General features: G+C 48.2%; 1 protein-coding gene across 1 annotated transcript; it reads right to left on the reverse strand.

Moving 5' to 3' along the window:
• Positions 1-2,119: 2,119 nt before the first annotated feature.
• Positions 2,120-16,995, reverse strand: vps9d1 (VPS9 domain containing 1). The gene is made up of 17 exons (XM_080505597.1): positions 16,900-16,995; positions 15,705-15,777; positions 14,919-15,068; positions 14,681-14,849; positions 13,930-14,041; positions 10,401-10,463; positions 8,991-9,043; positions 8,823-8,910; positions 8,644-8,726; positions 7,576-7,703; positions 7,162-7,464; positions 6,529-6,658; positions 4,307-4,515; positions 3,839-3,923; positions 3,454-3,558; positions 2,625-2,735; positions 2,120-2,240 (listed from the first exon to the last, which is right to left on the reverse strand). Exons 1-16 carry the CDS (start codon positions 16,990-16,992, stop codon positions 2,630-2,632), a joined length of 1,950 nt encoding a protein of 649 aa, XP_080361723.1. The 5' UTR covers positions 16,993-16,995; the 3' UTR covers positions 2,120-2,240; positions 2,625-2,629.
• Positions 16,996-22,400: the final 5,405 nt, after the last annotated feature.

Genomic DNA, 22,400 nt, shown 5'->3' on the forward strand with positions numbered 1-22,400 from the left:
TTATGAGAATTTTCCCCCAAAAAAGTTTGGAATCGTGTGAAAACTGAGAATTTAACTTCATGTTTTCAAGTTTGAGATCAAAAAGTTCTGAAAAAGAGATAATTTGGACATTTAATGGATTTTTTTTTTATATTTAAAAAAAAGAAAAAAAGTGCTGAAGTGAAGAATAAAGTAGAACTTTATTAAAACACATTAATGTAGTAAATGAACATAACTTGATAAATGTGAAATATTCAGGTTGACGTGATCGTTGATGTTTCTGGAAACTTGAAAGGCGGTGGATTTAAAAATATAATTATAATAATTAACAGAAAGGTTAATTAGGAAAACAAACTGGAATTTAAAGTAGAATTTAGAGGGATTAAAAAAATAAAATAAAAAAAAAGGTGAATAAAGTTTGTCTTTTGACCGCGAAGGTTAATAATTTAAAAACGTTTTGACTTGTTTTCATCACAGAACCTTCAAAATGAAAAATGAATTAAGTCTGAATTAAAACGTGAAAACGTTTGAACTTGTGCAGTTCCCTGTCCGGCCTCCGGGGGCGCTGCAGCGCCGCCGCAGGAAACGCCATTAAGTCTAAAAGAAAAAAACAAACAACCTAGTGTAGCATTCACATTGGGAGCATTCATATTGTGGTGGGAAGCCGCTTCAGTCTCTGAGCTGCAGAAATAAACAAAAACAAACAAACAAAATAAATAAAAAAACGTTTGTTTTGGTTCAACGACTCGTTTCCTTCTGTGACGTTTAGAGTTTCTATTGGACGTCGTCGTCCTGCTGGACGAGACGTTAACGCTGAACGAAGCGACGTTAATGCTGAATGAAGCAATCGTAATGCTGAACGAAGCGGCGTTGACGCTGAACGAAGCGACGTTAATGCTGAACGAAGCAACGTTAATGCTGAATGAAGCCACGTTAATGCTGAACGAAGCGGCGTTGACGCGGAACGAAGCGACGTTAATGCTGAACGAAGCAACGTTAATGCTGAATGAAGCCACGTTAATGCTGAATGAAGCCACGTTAATGCTGAACAAAGTGACGTTGACGCTGAACGAAGCAATCTTAATGCTGAACGAAGCGTCGTTAATGCTGAACGAAGCGCCGTTAATGCTGAACGAAGTGCCGTTAATGCTGAACAAAGCACCGTTAATGCTGAACAAAGCGACGTTAATGCCAAACAAAGCGACGTTAATGCCAAACAAAGCGACGTTAATGCCAAACAAAGCGACGTTGACACTGAACGAAGCGACATTAATGCTGAACGAAGCGCCGTTAATGCTGAACAAAGTGCCGTTAATGCCGAACAAAGTGCCGTTAATGCCGAACAAAGTGCCGTTAATGCCGAACAAAGCGCCGTTAATGCCGAACGAAGCGACGTTAATGCCGAACGAAGCGACGTTGACGCTGAACGAAGCGGCATTGACGCCGAACGAAGCGGCGTTAACGCTGAACGAAGAGATGTTGACGCTGAACGAAGCGACATTAATGCTGAACGAAGCAATCTTAATGCTGAACAAAGCGACCTTAATGCCGAACGAAGCGACATTAATGCCGAACGAAGCAGCGTTAACGCTGAACGAAGCTATATTAATGCTGAACGAAGCAATCTTAATGCTGAACGAAGCGGCGTTATTGCCAAACGAAGCGACGTTAATGCCGAACGAAGCGACGTTAATGCCGAACGAAGCGACCTTAATGCCGAACGAAGCTATATTAATGCTGAACGAAGCGACGTTAATGCTGAATAAAGCTATATTAATGCTGAACCCCTCGTTCGCCGGGTTTCTTTCTGTGTTTGTGGAACAACGAGTTCTCAGGCTGTTTCGCCGCTAAACGACAGAAATGGCGTCTAAACGAGGGTTTAGCGTTCGTGTCGTCACTCCGAGCTGCTTCTTGTCTTTGAGGACGCATGCTGAGACGTGAGGACGCATGCCTAGACGCGAGGACGCATGCCGAGACGTGAGGACGCATGCCGAGATGGCGAGAGACGAGACAGAAACAAAAGACGTATGAAGGAACCGTCACAGAACCCTCAGGAGTCAGCAGCCAGATGAAGCTCCGCCCCCAGGCCGCGACCCTCTGATGAAGCTCCGCCCCCAGGCCACGACCCTCAGATGAAGCTCCGCCCCCAGGCGGCGGCTCCCTCGTGGACTCTAGCGGGAAACGACTCTGCTGCAGGAGAATCTCCACGTCACAAAAGATCCCGGAGGCGAGAGCAGGACGAGCTCTCTGGTGGGCGGAGCCTAAAACACAGGAGCATGTGGGAGGAGTCAGGCGAGGTCACATGACGACCGGACGCCGCGGAGGGCGTCGGTCGGGGCGAGAGCAGCAGCTCTGAGAACAACTGCAAAACGTCACTTCGTGAAAATCTCTCCCGAGGTGGGACTCTAGAAAGGTTCAGACGGTCGCCATGGTAACCAGTTCCTCCGCACATGCTCAGTAGAGCCGAACAGAACGAGGCCGTCCTCCGAGGTGTGGCGACTCCATCTTCTCCTGGACTTGGTGGCTTTATTTTGACACCGACTGTCAAAATAAAGCCACCAAGTTGGATTTGTCATCAACGTTCCGATCGTCTCTACTGAGCACGTGCAGAAGACCTGTGGACGCGAGACGAAAGCGCGGTTTACCGTGTTCAGGCGTCGTCTGGGTGGCGAGCGCCTCCGGAGTGCAGCGACTCCACGTAGGCAAGGGCGCTCTGCAGGGAGGTAAGGCAGTACCCCTCCTCCCCCATCAGGAACCTGCAACACAACGCTGGGTCAAACAGACCATACCGGGGGGGGGGTATGTCCCAGTTAAGACAATTCCCAGTTTAGACAATTCCCAGTTTAGACGAGTGTTTTTTGGGGGGAGGACAGTCCTATGGGGGGAGACGGTCCTATGGGGGGAGACGTCCTATGGGGGGAGGACAGTCCTATGGGGGGAGACGGTCCTATGGGGAGGACAGTCCTATGGGGGAGACGGTCTCATGGGGGGACAGTCCTATGGGGGGAGACAGTCCTATGGGGGGAGGACAGTCCTATGGGGGGAGGACAGTCCTATGGGGGGAGACAGTCCTATAGGGGGACAGTCCTATAGGGGAGACGGTCTCATGGGGGGGACAGTCCTATGGGGGAGACGGTCTCATGGGGGGGACAGTCCTATGGGGGGAGACGGTCTCATGGGGGGGACAGTCCTATGGGGGAGACGGTCTCATGGGGGGACAGTCCTATGGGGGGAGACAGTCCTATAGGGGAGACGGTCTCATGGGGGGACAGTCCTATGGGGGGAGACAGTCCTATAGGGGAGACGGTCTCATGGGGGGGACAGTCCTATGGGGGAGACGGTCTCATGGGGGGACAGTCCTATAGGGGAGACGGTCTCATGGGGGGACAGTCCTATGGGGGGAGACAGTCCTATAGGGGAGACGGTCTCATGGGGGGGACAGTCCTATTGTGGACAGACGTCCCACTGACTCACCCCTCGTGGATGAACTCCTCCAGAGCAGCACATTCAGACACCAGCTGAGGACACCGGCAGCGCAGAGCCACGAAGGACAGGATGGGCAGCAGGTCGTCTGCACCGCTGTGAGGGGGGGGGGAGGGGAGGGAGGGGAGAGGGAGGGGAGGGGAGGGAGGGGGGGGGCAGGAACATGAACACACAAGGAGGGAATTCAACCATCAGACAGTTTCAGTAAAAGTAAAAGGCAAACGACTTCAGAGAGAACAGAAGCATCGACACGGAATTATTCTAGAAGTAGTAAGTAGTGGGGGGAGGGGGGGGGGGGTCATCACACACTAGAACGTGTTCCACACATCACATCTAGAACGTGTTCCACTCCATGTTCTCGGCCTCAGGGACTCACATGGCGGCCATCTTGGGGGCGGAGTCAGCCTCGTTCAGCGCCCGGTAGTCTTCGGCGCAGACGCAGATCTGACGTAGCGTCCGCACTGCGGAGACATCCAGAGTTTAAGAGAGACGAGACGACGCAGCGGGACGACGCAGCGGGACGACGCAGCGGGACGGCTCGGCGGGACGTCGCAGCAGGACGGACGACTCGGCGGGACGGACGACTCGGCGGGATGATGCAGCGGGACGACGCGGCGGGACGAGGCGGCGGGACGACGCGGCGGGACGGACGACTCAGCAGGACGCAGCGGGACGGCTCGGCGGGACGTCGCAGCAGGACGGACGACTCGGTGGGACGGACGACGCGGCGGGATGATGCAGCGGGACGACGCGGCGGGACGACGCGGCGGGACGGACGACGCGGCGGGACGGACGACTCGGCGGGACGGACGACGCGGCGGGACGACTCGGCAGGACGACTCACCGATGCAGTCCAGCTTCCTCTGAGGACATCCGTCCTGCAGCAGCAGCCTCAGCTCCTGCACCGCCGCCTCGTAGGGGTAGGAACCCTGCTGCGGCTCGCCGCCGTCCCGGAGGAACAGTTTGGCGGGAACGCCGACGTCTCGGGGCGAAGCGTGGCGGTAGAGCGCCGCGCTGGCCTGGAACGCCTCCTCCCGCTCACGGTGGACCTTCCTGGGACAAACAATCACCAACAATTGTTATGATGGTCACACAGGGTATGTCAAAATAAAAGTCCCAAGTTTGATTGTTATTATAGTGACTGTCAAAATAAAAGTAGCAAGCTAGATTGTTATTGTAGTAACTGTCAAAATAAAAGTCCCAAGTTGGATTGTTATCATGGCGACTGTCAAAATAAAAGCACCAAGTTGGATTGTTATTATGGTGACTGTCAAAATAAAAGTACCAAGTTGGATTGTTATTATGGTGACTGTCAAAACAAAACTACCAAGGTTGATTTTTATTATGGTGACTGTCAAAATAAAACTACCAAGTTGGATTGTTATTATGGTGACTGTCAAAACAAAAGTACCAAGTCGGATTGTTATTCTGGTGACTGTCAAAATAAAAGTACCAAGTCGGATTGTTATTCTGGTGACTGTCAAAATAAAAGTACCAAGTTGGATTGTTACTATGGTGACTGTCAAAATAAAAGCACCCCGTCCAGGAGAGCTGGGAGTCGTGCCGCCAGGGAAGAAACTTTGTTCTGATCGTCTCTACTGAGCATGTGCAGAATTACTGGTTACAGAAATGTCCCGCCGTTGCCATGGAAACGGTGTGTGTGTGTGTGTTTATCAGCGTTGCACTGCCGTGACTCAGATCATGATTTCAAACATCGATGACATCACTCCTCACCAGAACTCCAGAAAGAAGGAATGTTCACTTCAAAACGACGGCGAGGCTCGTTTTAACCACGCCGAGACGTCAACGGAGTTTAAAGGTGATCGTTTGATGTCCTTTTTAAAAAAATTTAAAACATTTAAGATGAAAAGAATTCTTGAACAACCATTTGGAACAGGGAAACGTGAAGCGTTTTCCTTGAGCTCCAGAAAGGCTGCAGAGCTGCAGACTGGACAAAGAGCAGTGCTGCCACCTGCTGGCCAGAGCGAGAATTACACCTGAAGGCTGAACACAACCTTCAATAAACTGCCTGATCAAAACTGATCACACTGACTGTGTGTCCTGTTATTATGGTGACTGTCAAAATAAAACTACCAAGTTGGATTGTGATCATGGTGACTGTCAAAATAAAAGCACCAAGGTGGATTGTTATCATGGTGACTGTAAAATGAAAAGTACCAAGTTGGATTGTTATTATGGTGACTGTCAAAATAAAAGCACCAAGTTGGATTATTATTATGGTGACTGTCAAAATAAAACTACCAAGGTGGATTGTTATTGTGGTGACTGTAAAAATAAAACTACCAAGGTTGATTTTTATTATGGTGACTGTCAAAATAAAACTACCAAGTTGGATTGTGATCATGGTGACTGTCAAAATAAAAGCACCAAGGTGGATTGTTATTATGGTGACTGTAAAATGAAAAGTACCAAGTTGGATTGTTATTATGGTGACTGTCAAAATAAAAGCACCAAGTTGGATTATTATTATGGTGACTGTCAAAATAAAACTACCAAGGTGGATTGTTATTGTGGTGACTGTAAAAATAAAACTACCAAGGTTGATTTTTATTATGGTGACTGTCAAAATAAAATTACCAAGATTGATTTTTATTATGGTGACTGTCAAAATAAAAGTACCAAGTTGGAGTGTTATTATGGTGACTGTCAAAATAAAAGTACCAAGTCGGATTGTTATTATGGTGACTGTCAAAATAAAAGTACCAAGTTGGATTGTTACTATGGTGACTGTCAAAATAAAAGTACTGCTGCTCTACTGAGCATGTGCAGAGGAAGTGGCACCAACGTGACCAGGAGCAGCGTTTCATCATCGGCTGCAGGCAGAAGTCACCAGATAACACGGGCACCGGTGAAACCGCAACACCGGACAGCGAAGCTCCACGGTAACAATCCACAATTTGTAATATTATTACTAAATCTAGCAAATAATCACTATTTAGTTAATTATTAGAGCGTCCGCTTCATGTCGGGGGATCAGTTGTACGAAGCTCCGCCCACTCCGCCGTCGTGAAGAGAGTGTGTGTGTGTGTGTGTGTGGCGCAGTACCTGAACAGCGCCACCAGGGCGCTCCACAGGGGCGGGAAGAAGGCCTCCTCGATGCTGGACAGACACACGTCCTTGAAGGCCGACGTGTTGAGACACTCGAAGGACAGGAGACACAGAGACAGCAGCTGATCTGGTGGAACACACACACACCCGGTGTTAACACACACACACACACACACACACACACACACACACACACACACACAGAAGTAGATACAAGACAAAGCAAATAAAGACATAATTATACAACATAAAGACACAAAACAACTAAAACTAAAAGACAACAAAACAAGCCGATAAGACAAAAGGTTTAAAACACACACACACACACACACACACACACACGCACACACTCACACTCACACGAACACGCACACACACGCGCACACACACTCACACTCACACTCACACTCACACTCGCGCACACACACACACATGCTCGCACTCACGCACTCACGCACACACACACACACACACACACACACACACACACACACACACACTCACAGTCAGACACTCGCGCACACACACACACACACACACACACACACACGCTCACACACACTCGCACTCGCACTCACGCACTCGCACTCACACACACACGCACACGCACACACACACACGCACACGCACCGATGGCGATGTGGACGTCCTTGACGACGGTCTTCAGGTGTCCCCTCAGCGCCGTCCTCTCCAGCTCCTGGACGTTCCCCTGCAGCTCCGGCGGCGCCTCGCCCTCCGGGCCGCCGGGCGGCGCCCAGTCCAGCTGGGACAGGAAGTTCTCCAGGTCCTCGAAGGAGTTGTCCCGGTCCACCGTCCCCCGTCTGCCAGCCGCCGCCTCCTCCTCCTCCTCCTCCTCCTCCTCCTCCTCCTCCTCCTCGTGGCAGTGTGAGGAGGAGGAGGAGGTGAAGCTGGGATGGTCGGTGCTGCCCCCTGCTGGTCAGGGACACGTCGACATGACGGACATGATGGAGGACAAAGGACGATGGACGGGAGGCGGAGCTTCAGCGAGGAACTCCAGTCTCTCTCTCTCTCTCTCTCTCTCACCGGGACGCGTCCTGATGGACGAGCTGCCGGGACCCTGAGGGACGCCGGCGCTGACGATGGGGTAGAGACGGTTGTAGAGACGGTACTGATGCTTCCTCAGCAGCTTCACCAGGGGATGGTCGGAACGGCTGGAGGACCGAGAGAACCAGTCAGGAGAACCAGAACACTGAAGAACCCACACTGAAGAACCAGAACACTGAAGAACCAGAACACTGAAGAACCGACACACTAAAGAACCAGAACACTGAAGAACCGACATTGAAGAACCAGAACACTGAAGAACCAACACACTGAAGAACCGACACACTAAAGAACCAGAACACTAAAGAACCGACATTGAAGAACCGACACTGAAGAACCAGAACACTGAAGAACCGACATTGAAGAACCGACACTGAAGAACCAGAACATTGAAGAACCGACACACTAAAGAACCAGAACACTAAAGAACCAGAACACTGAAGAACCAACATTGAAGAACCAGAACACTGAAGAACCAACATTGAAGAACCAGAACACTGAAGAACCGACATTGAAGAACCAGAACACTGAAGAACCAGAACACTGAAGAACCGACACACTGAAGAACCGACAGACGACTCGTTCTGAGCAGACGTACTTATTAAAAACAAAGAACAGACACTGAGCCCTGAGGTTCTCCTGAGGTATTCCGAGAAGGTTCTAGATACGACGAGGATGACATCCTGTTCCCGACGACCGCTTCCCGTCCCCGGCCACTTCCCGTCCCCGGCCACTTCCCGTCCCCGGCCACTTCCCGTCCCCGGCCACTTCCCGTCCCCGGCCACTTCCCGTCCCCGGCCACTTCCCGTCCCCGGCCACTTCCCGTCCCCGGCCACTGCCCGTCCCCGGCCACTTCCCGTCCCCGGCCACTTCCCGTCCCCGGCCACTGCCCGTCCCCGGCCACTTCCCGTCCCCGGCCACTTCCCGTCCCCGGCCACTTCCCGTCCCCGGCCACTTCCCGTCCCCGGCCACTGCCCGTCCCCGGCCACTTCCTGTCCCCGGCCACTTCCTGTCCCCAGACGAGAAGGGTAAATGAAGGCGTCTCACCTCAGCAGGTATGAGACCAAGTCTGACGCCAGAGAAACGTCAGGATTGTTCTTCAGGTTCTCTTTCCACTGCTTCGGCCAATCCTGGACAAGAGAACATCAAAGGGTTCTTTTTAGATCCGGTTCACGTGGTCCTGAAGGTGAGACGTCCCGGGTCGTCCCTCGTCTGTCCACACTCACGTGGTCCTGCTCGTACTCCAGCACGTTGGTGTAAAGCCGCCGCTGCTCCTGCTCCTCCGCCGTCATCCCGCCCGACGCCGCAAACCTCCTGCAACACACCGGAGGCCCTTCAGAATAAAAGCCCGGGACGGGAGGACGGGAGGACGGGAGGACGGTCCAGTCACCCACCTGTTGGCCTCCTCCTGCAGCCGCTGCCGCCGCTCCTCCATCTTCCTCTGCAGCTGAACGGAGAGTCAAGAAAACACCCAAACATCTGGCCTGATGAGCGTCATGTTGTTTAGAGTCACGACAGGATGAAGACTGAGACTCCGAATAAATACTTTAGACGTCGGGTGAAGAAGATCAGGGAGCAAAACTTTAACACACAAAAACAATGAAATGAAGCCATTTTTCCATTAAAGAATGAATTAAATGGTGATAAAAACCCAAATAGATTAAAAAAAAAGAATAAACATCCTGAACTGGAAAGAAAAAAAAAACATTAAATCAATTAAAATATATATATTATTGAGAAGACGAGAGAAAATGGTTCAAAACAATAAAAAAAATAAAAATAAAAGTGAGGTCTTGTTGCTCCAGTTTGTCCTCCTCATCACTTGTTCACGTGAGGAAGAAAACAAACAAACATCTGGCCTGATGAGAATCACGTCATTTAGCGTCACGACAGGATAGTTTTTTTCCATTAAAAATGGAAAAAAAAACTAGAGAATAAACAGGTAAAGAATGAATTAAATGGTGAAAAAAAAAAAAAATTGATAAAAAAAAAAAAATTATAAATATCCTGAACTGGAAACAAAAACAAAAAATCGCTTAAAATATATATATTATTGAGAGAAAATGAAACACAAAAGGCTCAAAACAATACAAAAATACAAATAAATATGTTTTGCGAATTGCTCCAGTTTCTCCTCCCGTAAAAACAATGAAATGAAGCCATTTTTCTATTAAAAATGGAAAAAAAAACAGGTAAAGAATTAATTAAATGGTGAAAAAAAACCAATTAGATAAAAAAAATGTATAAATATGGTGAACTGGAAACAAAAAAAACATTAAATCACTTAAAATATATATATTATTGAGGAGACGAGAGAAAATGAAACACAAAAGCCTCAAAACAATAAAAATTTTTAAATTAAATTGAGGTCTTGTTGCTCCAGTTTGTCCTCCTCATCACTTCTTCATGTGAGGAAGAAAACAAACAAACAAACAAACATCTGGCCTGATGAGCGTCACGTTGTTTAGAGTCACGACAGGATGAAGACTGAGACTCCGAATAAATACTTTAGACGTCGGGTGAAGAAGATCAGGGAGCAAAACTTTAACACACAAAAACAATGAAATGAAGCCAGTTTTCCATTAAAAATGGAAAAAAACTAGAGAATAAACAGGTAAAGAAACAAAAAAAACATTAAATCCCTTTAAAAATATATATATTATTGAGAAGACGAGAGAAAATGAAACACAAAAGCCTCAAAACAATAAAAAATGTAAATAAAAGTGAGGTCTTGTTGCTCCTCCTCATCACTTGTTCACGTGAGGAAGAAAACAAACACACAAACAAACAAACAAAGAGGATACAGCGTCCTGCCGGGCTCTGGCGATGCTCAGGTTCTCCATCATTTGTCTCTGCAGAGAAAGAGTCTGACAGGAAACGATCCGTCACATCGTTTACCAACAAACACAACCAGTCACTTTCCTCCCGATAAACATCAAAACAACAAAACAAACAAACAAACAAGTCACTTTCCTCCCGCTAAACAGCAAACCAGCAAAACAAACAAAACAAACAACGAGTCTCTTTCCTCCCGATAAACATCAAACCAGCAAAACAAACAAAACAAACCAGCAAAACAAACAAACAACGAGTCACTTTCCTCCCGATAAACAGCAAACCAGCAAAACAAACAAACAAACAACGAGTCTCTTTCCTCCCGATAAACATCAAACCAGCAAAACAAACAAACAAACAACGAGTCACTTTCCTCCCGATAAACATCAAACCAGCAAAACAAATAAAACAAACCAGCAAAACAAATAAAACAAACCAGCAAAACAAACAAACAAATACAACGAGTCTCTTTCCTCCCGATAAACATAACAACAAAACAAACAAACAAACAAACAACGAGTCTCTTTCCTCCCGTTAAACATCAAACCAGCAAGACAAACAAACAAACAAACAAACAAAGAGCAAAGTTCCACGTTTTAATTCAACTTTACGTTCCTTAATGATCAGGCGGTGAGAATTTGATTGTTTGTCGCTTTGATCACTTTGATTAAATTAACACGTTTTGTTAACGAGCGTCAAATTATATCAATTGAGATTTTCTTTCTCCGTTACAAGTTTAATTGTAAAGTTGTATTTTTTTCTTATTGGCGTTTTATTTATTTTTCTCCAAACAAACGTCGTCGCAGGATTTTCCAGCAGCAGAATCAAAACGTTTTACCTTCAGGAAACTCTTGACTTTAGTCCAATAATCCCGCAGCAGCTCCGACATGCTCTCACTTTACTTTACTTTACTTTACTTTACTTTAACCCGCGATATGGAAACTAAACTGTCCGCGACACGCGGAGCGACGAGGTTAAAAGAATAAAAGTGTTTGTTCCTGGAGCCTCGAGACAAACTCAAACAAAACGTGACGCAAAATAAACTTTGGTTTTTTCTCCTCGCAGCTGATTTTTAAACGACGAGACGAGGGGAGGTGGAGGTCTGACTGAGGGGGGGGGGGGGAGGGAGGGGTGGAGGTCTGACTGGGGGGGGGGGGGGAGGTCTGACTGAGGGGGGGGAGGGAGGGGAGGTAAATATATAGAGAGAAAGACAGAGAGAGAGAGAGGGAGGGAGACAGAGGGAGGGAGAGAGAGATAGAGGGAGAAAGAGAGAGAGAGAGGGAGAGAGAGAGGGAGGGAGAGAGAGGGGGGGAGAGAGAGAAGAGGGAGACAGAGAGAGAGACAGAGAGAGAGAGAGAGAGGGAGAGAGACAGAGAGAGAGAGAGAGAGGGAGGGAGAGAGAGAGAGGGAGGGAGAGAGAGAGGGAGGGAGAGAGAGGGGGGAGAGAGAGAAGAGGGAGGGAGACAGAGGGAGGGAGAGAGAGATAGAGGGAGAAAGAGAGAGAGAGAGGGAGAGAGAGAGGGAGGGAGAGAGAGGGGGGGGAGAGAGAGAAGAGGGAGACAGAGAGAGAGACAGAGAGAGAGAGAGAGAGGGAGAGAGAAAGACAGAGAGAGAGAGAGGGAGGGAGACAGAGGGAGGGAGAGAGAGATAGAGGGAGAAAGAGAGAGAGAGAGGGAGAGAGAGAGGGAGGGAGAGAGAGGGGGGGAGAGAGAGAAGAGGGAGACAGAGAGAGAGACAGAGAGAGAGAGAGAGGGAGAGAGACAGAGAGAGAGAGAGAGAGGGAGGGAGAGAGAGAGAGGGAGGGAGAGAGAGAGGGAGGGAGAGAGAGGGGGGAGAGAGAGAAGAGGGAGGGAGACAGAGGGAGGGAGAGAGAGATAGAGGGAGAAAGAGAGAGAGAGAGGGAGAGAGAGAGGGAGGGAGAGAGAGGGGGGGAGAGAGAGAAGAGGGAGACAGAGAGAGAGACAGAGAGAGAGAGAGAGAGGGAGAGAGAAAGACAGAGAGAGAGAGAGGGAGGGAGACAGAGGGAGGGAGAGAGAGATAGAGGGAGAAAGAGAGAGAGAGAGGGAGAGAGAGAGGGAGGGAGAGAGAGGGGGGGAGAGAGAGAAGAGGGAGACAGAGAGAGAGACAGAGAGAGAGAGAGAGAGGGAGAGAGACAGAGAGAGAGAGAGAGAGAGAGAGGGAGGGAGAGAGAGAGAGAAAGAGAGCAAGAGAGAGAGAGATAGAGGGAGAGATAGAGAGAGACAGAGAGAGAGAGAGAGGGAGAGAGACAGAGAGAGAGAGAGGGACAGAGGGAGAGAGAGAGGGAGAGAGACAGAGAGAGAGAGAGAGGGACAGAGGGAGAGAGGGAGAGAGAGAGAGAGAGAGAGAGGGAGGGAGAGAGAGAGGGAGGGAGAGAGAGAGAGAGGGAGAGAGAGAGGGAGAGAGACAGAGAGAGAGAGAGAGGGACAGAGGGAGAGAGGGAGAGAGAGAGAGAGAGAGAGGGAGGGAGAGAGAGAGAGAAAGCGAGAGAGAGAAAGAGAGCAAGAGAGAGAGAGATAGAGAGAGAGGCTCTGTGACGAAGTTTAAAATAAACTGATAATTAAACTAAATGTTTTGATCAGAACTGAAGAATAAAATCATAAAATGACGAAGAAAATACGTTTCCATGTTCCTCTTGGTTAGAAACAGGAAAACAAAACAAGGCGTAACGATTTAAAAGGAAGGAGTTACCGAGCAGAGCGGCCGGCGGCGCGCTAACATACGCTAACAGACAGACGCTAACACACGCTAACAGACGCTGAGACACTAACAGAAAGACGCTAACACATGCTAACAGACGCTGAGACACTAACAGACGCTGAGACGCTAACACACGCTAACAGACGCTGAGACACTAACAGAAAGACGCTAACACATGCTAACAGACGCTGAGACACTAACAGACGCTGAGACGCTAACAGACGCTAACAGACACTAACAGACGCTAAGATGCTAACAGACACTAACAGACGCTGAGATGCAAACAGACACTAACAGACGCTAACAGACGCTGAGACACCAACAGACACTAACAGACGCTAACAGACACTAACAGACGCTGAGACACTAACAGACACTAACAGACGCTGAGACGCTAAGAGACACTAACAGACGCTGAGACACTAACAGACGCTAACAGACACTAACAGACGCTGAGACACTAACAGACACTAACAGACGCACAGACACTAACAGACACTAACAGACGCTGAGACGCTAAGAGACACTAACAGACGCTGAGACACTAACAGACGCTAAGATGCTAACAGACGCTAACACATGCTAACAGACACTAACAGATGCTAACAGACACTAACAGACGCTGAGACACTAACAGACACTAACAGACGCTGAGACGCTAAGAGACACTAACAGACGCTGAGACACTAACAGACGCTAAGACGCTAACAGACGCTAACACATGCTAACAGACACTAACAGACGCTGCCGCTAACAGACGGTAAGGGCGGCGCCGCTCACCAGAGACGTCTTCTGGGAGGCGTGGCCCGGCGGTAGCCTGGCCAGACGGGCCTGGAAGGCGGCCTGGAGCTTCTGGTTGAGGCGCGAGGCTTCCTGGATGGGCGTCAGCTCCCTGGAACAGCCAGAGCGCCGGACGCTGAGCGACGGACAACAACCGGCGCCGGCTAGCGCCTCACGCTCATGGCCGCGCGGAAACGTCGTCATTAAATAAGACTAAACGAACAAAATAATAATGCTTCAAGTGACATGCTAACGGCCGAAGTGTGCTCCTGAGAATAAAACTACTGAACACAACATGTGGCGCCGTTCGTTGGGGGCGGAGCCTGAAAGTCGCTTCGCTTCTCAGACGTTTCACGTTCGCGCCGCAAAGTTTAGAAAATGATGTTCGTTTCCACGGAAACGGCAGAACTGCAGACGTCACGCAGCTGTTAGCATGCCGGGGCCACGAGTTGGTTGTTTTTTTCTAATAAAACACGCAGGAAGCTAGAGCTACACTCGGTAGAGCGCGCAGACGTGTCGCCATGGAAACCAAAGCATTAGAACCTGATTGATCCACGACCGCTTCCGTCATCTGACACTGATCTACACACATTTTACTATTTCTGTGCGACCCCCACCCCCACTCCCCAGACCTTTGACCCCCAATATCTAACCAGGGTGATGATGTCACTGCGTCAAGTGGCCAATCAGAGGACAGGAAACTGAAAGGAAATGTCTTTGGTGCTACGAGCCTGGGTGACGTCGGTCTTACTTCCTGCTGCTGTCCTGCGACGTGACGACCTGCATTCTCTGGAAGACTTCAGGGGGCAGGAAGTGCGACGGCTCTCCACCGTCGCCGCCGCCGCCGCCAACGCCGCCGCCGTCATCCGACGACCCCCTGCGGTGCCCGGCGGTCGGGCTGCTGAGCGCCGGGCCGGGAGCTGCGGAGATCAAAGCGGTTAGCAAAGCAGCGGCCCGACGGAGGCCTGAGGCGCCAGGAGGGAGTTCACCTGCGTCTGCGGGGACGTGGCCGGAGGCGGGAGGGGGCGGGGCTAGCGGGGTGGGCGGGGCCAGGCGCTTCCCTATGAAGGACTTGGCTCGCTCCAGACATTGTTCGGCGAGCCTCAGCATGCGCTCCTCCTCCACCGCCACCGTGTCGCCTGCACACAGGAAGCACAGAGTCACTCTCATGGCCGCACTGGCCACGCCCCCCAAAAGGGGCGTGGTCACTACTTCCTGGCAAAAATTCCTAATTGTATTTCCTCCGTTTATTATTATTCTTCTAAACTCGGTGGGCTCTCGCTCTGAGTGCCTGCTCCTCACACCGCTGTGTAATTTGACACCCGTGATTGCGCAATCCATCTACGGGCACCTTCCAGAAACTTCCTTGACAGCCTGGATTGAGCAGTAGACAGTGCTTGTTTTTAAAAACTCGTAGATCAGCGCACATTATGAAATTACTCAAATTCATGTCGGTGGCAGTTTTTGAAAAACCTTTCACGTTCCATCAGCGCCGTGTCATTCGCACCAGAATTGAAGTAAAACCAGATTCCGGCTCGGGGGCACCTGCCGCGTACCACCTGAGATGTTCAGGTGGATCGGCGCTAGCTTGCGGCCTAGCATGCTCGTTAGCATGCTAACAAACATTTTCCGATTGAGCTGAAATTTGGTAGGTGGCCTAATGGGGGCACTGTGGTCACGAATCACTAGCTAATTAGCTACTTTTTCTCCTCCACACCTAAAACACCAAGAGGCTTTTATTTACGCCAACATGCCGTCAGTGAACCAGAGCTTACGTTGTGACGCCGCCTCCTCCAGGAGAGTGTGCGATATGTAACCGATGGTTCGCAGGTATTCACAGTAAGCTTCCTGCAGAAACAACAAATACAGCTCATTATTCATTTTTTATGTAGTAAACGACACGAAATACCCACAGAGGTTTTCTTCACTGATTTTTCTCCACATTAGAACGATGCAACAATAACGTGAAACATATTAGCATTCTGCTGCCAGACTTCTTCTCCATACGGTCAAGATAAAACTTTTAATTAAAATAAAAACAATTAAAACCTTCCCAGTTGCATAAAAAAAATTTTAAAAACAAAAAAAGGACATCATTTTGAGGTTCACTTCTGTTTTACGCAATAATTTGACAGCGTTGATCAACTTTTAAATTGTAAAACGTTTGAGTTTAAAATAAGAGTCAAGCCTGTTTTAAATATTTAATAAAATCATGAGAAAAGCAAGTTGGTGCGACTGAAAGTAAATTCAACAAAGTTCCGTGGATTAACATTTAATTAACAGACATTTCTAGCTTGTGCACTTTTTATTCTTCTTATTGTTTGTAAAAATATTATTGACATTAATAATATGTTAACTTCCAGCGGGACTCGAACCAGCGACCCGCTGCTCGGCGGCTCAGAACCAGTCCGTTACCATGGTTACTACGCAGACGGGTAAACGTGTTGATAGTTAAATAATTTAAACCTTCAAATATTGTAATACTCAATAAGGCTAAATAAATTAAAGCAGTTTGTCTAATATGAGAAATGAGAGACAAGTGACGTCTCGAACTAAACGGACTCAACACATCCGGGTACTGTCAGGGTGAAAGTTATGTTGTGTTTGCGGTCTCTCGTAAAACGTCGGAATTCAGACAACTCGCTAATATTTACAATCTAAAAAAAAAAAAAATGTCCCGGTCCTTTTTTTCCTGTTTAAAGCCGCTTCGCCGGGCGGAACCACGGCGACGAGGCCCGGGACACCGCCGGGTGTGTCGCGCGGGGCGGAAAAACAAACTAAAAACACACGGAAACTTTAAACCCCCGGCGGCTTTATTTTGACCGCAGCGGGACGCGTTTCCGGTCCGACGGAGGTGAAGCGGCTCAAGCGGCTCGCAAGCCTCCGCCCCCCCTCGGTCTGTTTACATCCCCGGTGGCCCGGTTAGCTGGCGGCGGGGCGGCGGCCCCCCGGGGCCCCGCGGCCCGGTACCTTGTGTCTGTTCCCTCCGTCCAGCTGAATCGCTGTTTTGGCCATTTTCATGGCGTGTTGGAGCGGCTTCAGCCCGCCGTCAGCTGCTGCCATGACCGGAACCTCCCCCAAGAGCCTCCCGCTTCTTCTTCTTCTCCTGTTGGGCGGCGGGGTTGGCTCACCGCCCCCTGCTGGCCACCACCGCCCCCTGCTGGCCACCACTGCACACTGCACCCTCCTACTGTCTAGTGGTCAGAGGGAATAGATAGATAGATAGATAGATAGATAGATAAGATAGATAATTACTTTATTCATCCCCGAAGGGAAATTGTTTTGTTGCAGCAATCTGGTACATACGAATATTATAAAATACAGTAGAATAGAAATAAAAGTAAAATATAAAACTATCTGTGTATAAGACATAAAGTAAAACACAGAACGGAACATGGGCACTTAGAAATAAGACGAGATCAAAGCAAGATAAATAAATAGTAAGGTGCAGTGGCAGAGCCATTAGAAGTAGGCATTATATAATAATAATAACAATAATACAGATAATAACAATGTGTAATAGTGTATAATACTCGTGTATAGTACTACTAATAATGGTAGCAATAAAATAACAATATATATATATATATATCAGTAATAATAATAATAATACTAGTATATTAATACACAATTTTATTGTTTTTATGCGCGCACACACTTAAAATTACAAAAATAAGTAAAATGTTTGCTTAGACAAAAAAAGTGAGTTAAATTTTTTTATTGTGAGCTTTTTTTTAATATCACAAGCAGTTTTTACAAAGTAGGGAAAATAACAGTACAAAATATCGTTTGGCAATAAGAACATTTATTTTTCTTGACATTTCTAATGTGTTTTAAAATCAGTCGTTTCTAATCCTGCTTTAAAAAAACATAAAACACTGCAACAGTATGACGATGATATAAACAAATAAATGAAACTATATGAAGTGGATTACAGAACACTTTATAGAAATATAGATTATCTTCGGTCACCAAAACATTTAATGAAACATATAGAAACACAGTCTGATGCCCGGGACCCTTCAGGGACCAGCGGGGGGGTCCGAGGAGTTGCCTGCGCTAAAACAGTTAAACATGTTTCGGCCAATCAGAGCGCAGAGAAGAAGTGCAGGAGTCTCACTGGGCGCTTCCTTCATGTTGGCTGAAGATCTTCTGAGCCCAGGGGAAACGCTGACTGTAGCAGATCTGACGTCCTCGAACCGTCGTCACTCTGGCAAGCATACAAACACTGGAAGGTCAGATTATAGAGCATCTTCCTCCTCTAATCCAGATTATAGAGCATCTTCCTTCTCTAATCCAGATTATAGAGCATCTTCCTCCTCTAACACCAGATTATAGAGCATCTTCCTCCTCTAATCCAGATTATAGAGCATCTTCCTCCTCTAACACCAGATTATAGAGCATCTTCCTCCTCTAACACCAGATTATAGAGCATCTTCCTCCTCTAACACCAGATTAGAGAGCATCTTCCTCCTCTAACACCAGATTATAGAGCATCTTCCTCCTCTAATCCAGATTAGAGAGCATCTTCCTCCTCTAACACCAGATTAGAGAGCATCTTCCTCCTCTAACACCAGATTATAGAGCATCTTCCTCCTCTAATCCAGATTATAGAGCATCTTCCTCCTCTAACACCAGATTATAGAGCATCTTCCTCCTCTAACACCAGATTAGAGAGCATCTTCCTCCTCTAACACCAGATTATAGAGCATCTTCCTCCTCTAATCCAGATTAGAGAGCATCTTCCTCCTCTAACACCAGATTATAGAGCATCTTCCTCCTCTAACACCAGATTATAGAGCATCTTCCTCCTCTAACACCAGATTATAGAGCATCTTCCTCCTCTAACACCAGATTATAGAGCATCTTCCTCCTCTAATCCAGATTAGAGAGCATCTTCCTCCTCTAACACCAGATTATAGAGCATCTTCCTCCTCTAACACCAGATTATAGAGCATCTTCCTCCTCTAATCCAGGTTATAGAGCATCTTCCTCCTCTAACACCAGATTATAGAGCATCTTCCTCCTCTAATCCAGATTATAGAGCATCTTCCTCCTCTAACACCAGATTATAGAGCATCTTCCTCCCAGTAACAGACTCACATGAAAGCAGCACTCTTGCAGGACCGGTGGCTCTTCTGGACCCCAGCGACGGCCCTACCAGGTAAGGCTCGGCTAGACAGGTTGAAGCAGCAGTTTCCAGGAGCGACGTTGAATTTGGTCCCGTGAGCTGTGAGGAGGAGGAGGAGGAGGAGGAGGAGAGTCAGGAGGAGGAGGAGGAGGAGGAGGAGAAGAGGTGGAGGAGGAGGAGGAGGAGGAGAAGCGGTGGAGGTGGAGGAGGAGGAGAAGGAGGAGGAGGTAGAGATGGAGGAGGAGAAGGAGAAGAGTCAGAAGGAGGAGAAGGAGGTGGAGGAGGAGAAGAGGTGGAGGTGGAGATGGAGGAGGAGGAGAAGGAGAAGAGTCAGAAGGAGGAGAAGGAGGTGGAGATGGAGGTGGAGATGGAGGAGGAGGAGAAGGTAGAGATGGAGGAGGAGGAGAAGGAGAAGGAGAAGAGTCAGAAGGAGGAGAAGGAGGAGGAGGAGGAGGAGAAGAGGTGGAGGTGGAGATGGAGGAGGAGGAGGAGAAGGAGAAGAGTCAGAAGGAGGAGAAGGAGGAGGAGGAGGAGGAGAAGAGGTGGAGGTGGAGATGGAGGAGGAGGAGGAGAAGGAGAAGAGTCAGGAGGAGGAGAAGGAGGAGGAGGAGGAGGACGAGGAGGAGAAGGAGGTGGAGGACGAGGAGGAGAAGGAGGTGGAGGTAGAGATGGAGGAGGAGGAGAAGGAGAAGGAGATGGAGGAGGAGGAGGAGGAGGAGAAGGAGAAGGAGAAGGAGGTGGAGATGGAGGAGAAGGAGAAGGAGGTGGAGGAGATGGAGAAGGAGGTGGAGGAGATGGAGAAGGAGGTGGAGGAGGTGGAGGAGGAGGTGGAGATGGAGGAGAAGGAGAAGGAGGTGGAGGAGATGGAGAAGGAGGTGGAGGAGATGGAGAAGGAGGTGGAGATGGAGGAGAAGGAGAAGGAGGTGGAGGAGATGGAGAAGGAGGTGGAGGAGATGGAGAAGGAGGTGGAGGAGGTGGAGGAGGAGGTGGAGGAGGGGTCAGGATTAGAGAGAGACTCACGTTGAGCGTCGGAGCAGCAGACCAACAGCAGCAGGGCGAAGCAGCTGGTCTTCATGATGCTGAGGAGGAAGACGAGGAGGAGGAAGACGAGGAGGAGGAAGACGAGGAGGAGGACGAGGAAGACGAGGTAGACGAGGAGGAAGATGCTCCTCTGAGCTTCTGGCGACAGTTTAAATCCTCTCAATTGCGGAAGTGAAATTTTTGTCATGTCATCATTTCCATCAACAGCTAAAGCTGGATTTCCCCTGAACCTCGCTCTGGGGGGGGGGAGGAGGAGGAGGAGAGGAGGAGGAGGGGGAGGAGGAGGGGGAGGAGGAGGAGGGGGAGGAGGAGGAGGAGATCTTCACCTCCACCAGGAGAACAAACCATCAACCACCATTGATCTTCACATCAACGTTTCCTCATGAACCAGATTTCACTTGGTCACATTTATTTGATTGAAATACAAAACATACGACTGAAGAGAAGCAGGAGGACGTTCAGGGGACGTCTGTCTGTCTGTCTCCGTCTGTCTGTCTGTCTCCGTCTGTCTCCATCTGTCTGAGACACTCCTGTCTTCCTGTCCTCCAGGGATCAATTCCAGAAAACACCAACCCTGACTCAGGGCAACACACTAGATGTTCTTCATGTTCCAGTCGGTTCTGCTGGAAGATCCAAACATGAAAACCACAGTAGAACCATGATGGAACCACGATGGAACCACAGTAGAGCCATGATGGAACCACAGTAGAATCATGATGGAACCACAGTAGAACCATGATGGAACCACAGTAGAACCATGATGGAACCACAGTAGAACCATGATGGAACCACAGTAGAACCATGATGGAACCACAGTAGAATCATGATGGAACCACAGTAGAACCATGATGGAACCACGATGGAACCACAGTAGAATCATGATGGAACCACAGTAGAACCATGATGGAACCACGATGGAACTACAATAGAACCACAATGGAACCATGATGGAACCACAGTAGAATCATGATGGAACTACAGTAGAACCACAATGGAATCATGGTGGAACCATGATGGAACCATGGTGGAACTACAATGGAACCATGATGGAACTACAGTAGAACCACAATGGAACTACAGTAGAACCATGATGGAACCACAGTAGAACCATGATGGAACCACAGTAGAACCATGATGGAACTACAGTAGAACCACAATGGAATCATGGTGGAACCACAGTAGAACCATGATGGAACTACAATAGAATCACGGTGGAACCACAGTAGAACCATTATGGAACTACAATGGAATCATGGTGGAACCATGATGGAACCACGGTGGAACCACAGTAGAGTCACGGTGGAACCAGACTTTCTTTGCCGACCTCAGATCTAGAACCGGGTGTTCAACATGTAGTTTGGGTTCCAATGATTCTTTCGCCCAACAGAAACGATGACATCATCGCTCTCCTCCTCAGACGTCGCCGCCATCATTGACCTCTAGAAGAACAAAGTGACGTCTGAAGGTTCTCCGTAGACGCTGGAGGAGAACCTGTGGTTCCGGACAAACTCACGATGTTAATTCTTCCCACGTGAGTCAAATTCCGACCTTTCTGACGAACCAACAGAACGTCTGCAGGCGTTTGTTCCCGCCTGACGGTTTCACACGTCTATTCTCGCAGACAAGAAGATTCTTATCGCGAAGTTTGCGTCTCCGTTTCTTAGAACAGGAAGGAGACGAGCAGCTTCCTGCGACTCGTCTTCCTCCCGTCATGAGAACCGCTGATCTTATCTCTGAGCCACATCTGCTCCGTTCCGTCAACACGTTCCGTCTGGAACCCAGAACCAAAACTTCTCACGGTTCAGACGCTCCGTCTGAGGAGAACCTGACGTTCCACCTGCTGACACCTACATCTCACATTTAATGTGATTTATCATTTCTTTACATTTGGAAATAGTTTCTTCATTTAATTCAATGAGGAGAGAAAAGGAACATTATAATTGATTGTTTTTGTTATATTGTGTTCTTTTTATATTTTATTTTATTCTATTTTCTTGTGTTATGCTTATTTATTTATGTATGTCGGCACCAAGGTAGACGGCAAAGTAAGAATTTCATTACACTGTGAAACCTGCTTTTACTGTTGAAATGACAAATAAAACACCTTGAAATGTTTCTTCTATTCTTCTTTTGTTTTGGGGTTTACGTTGGTAAGTTGCACAAATATCTAGGTTATTATAGGATAATTACGAATAAAAATATATACAAGTTTACTTGAAATATAATCCTTCCAATGCAAATTGTTTTGTCATAATTCAGTTTACGTTGATGATCATATTTTAAGAAATGTCATTATTTT

This window comes from Blennius ocellaris (genome assembly GCF_963422515.1).
Source record: "Blennius ocellaris genome assembly, chromosome: 11".
Lineage (NCBI taxonomy): Eukaryota > Metazoa > Chordata > Actinopteri > Blenniiformes > Blenniidae > Blennius > Blennius ocellaris.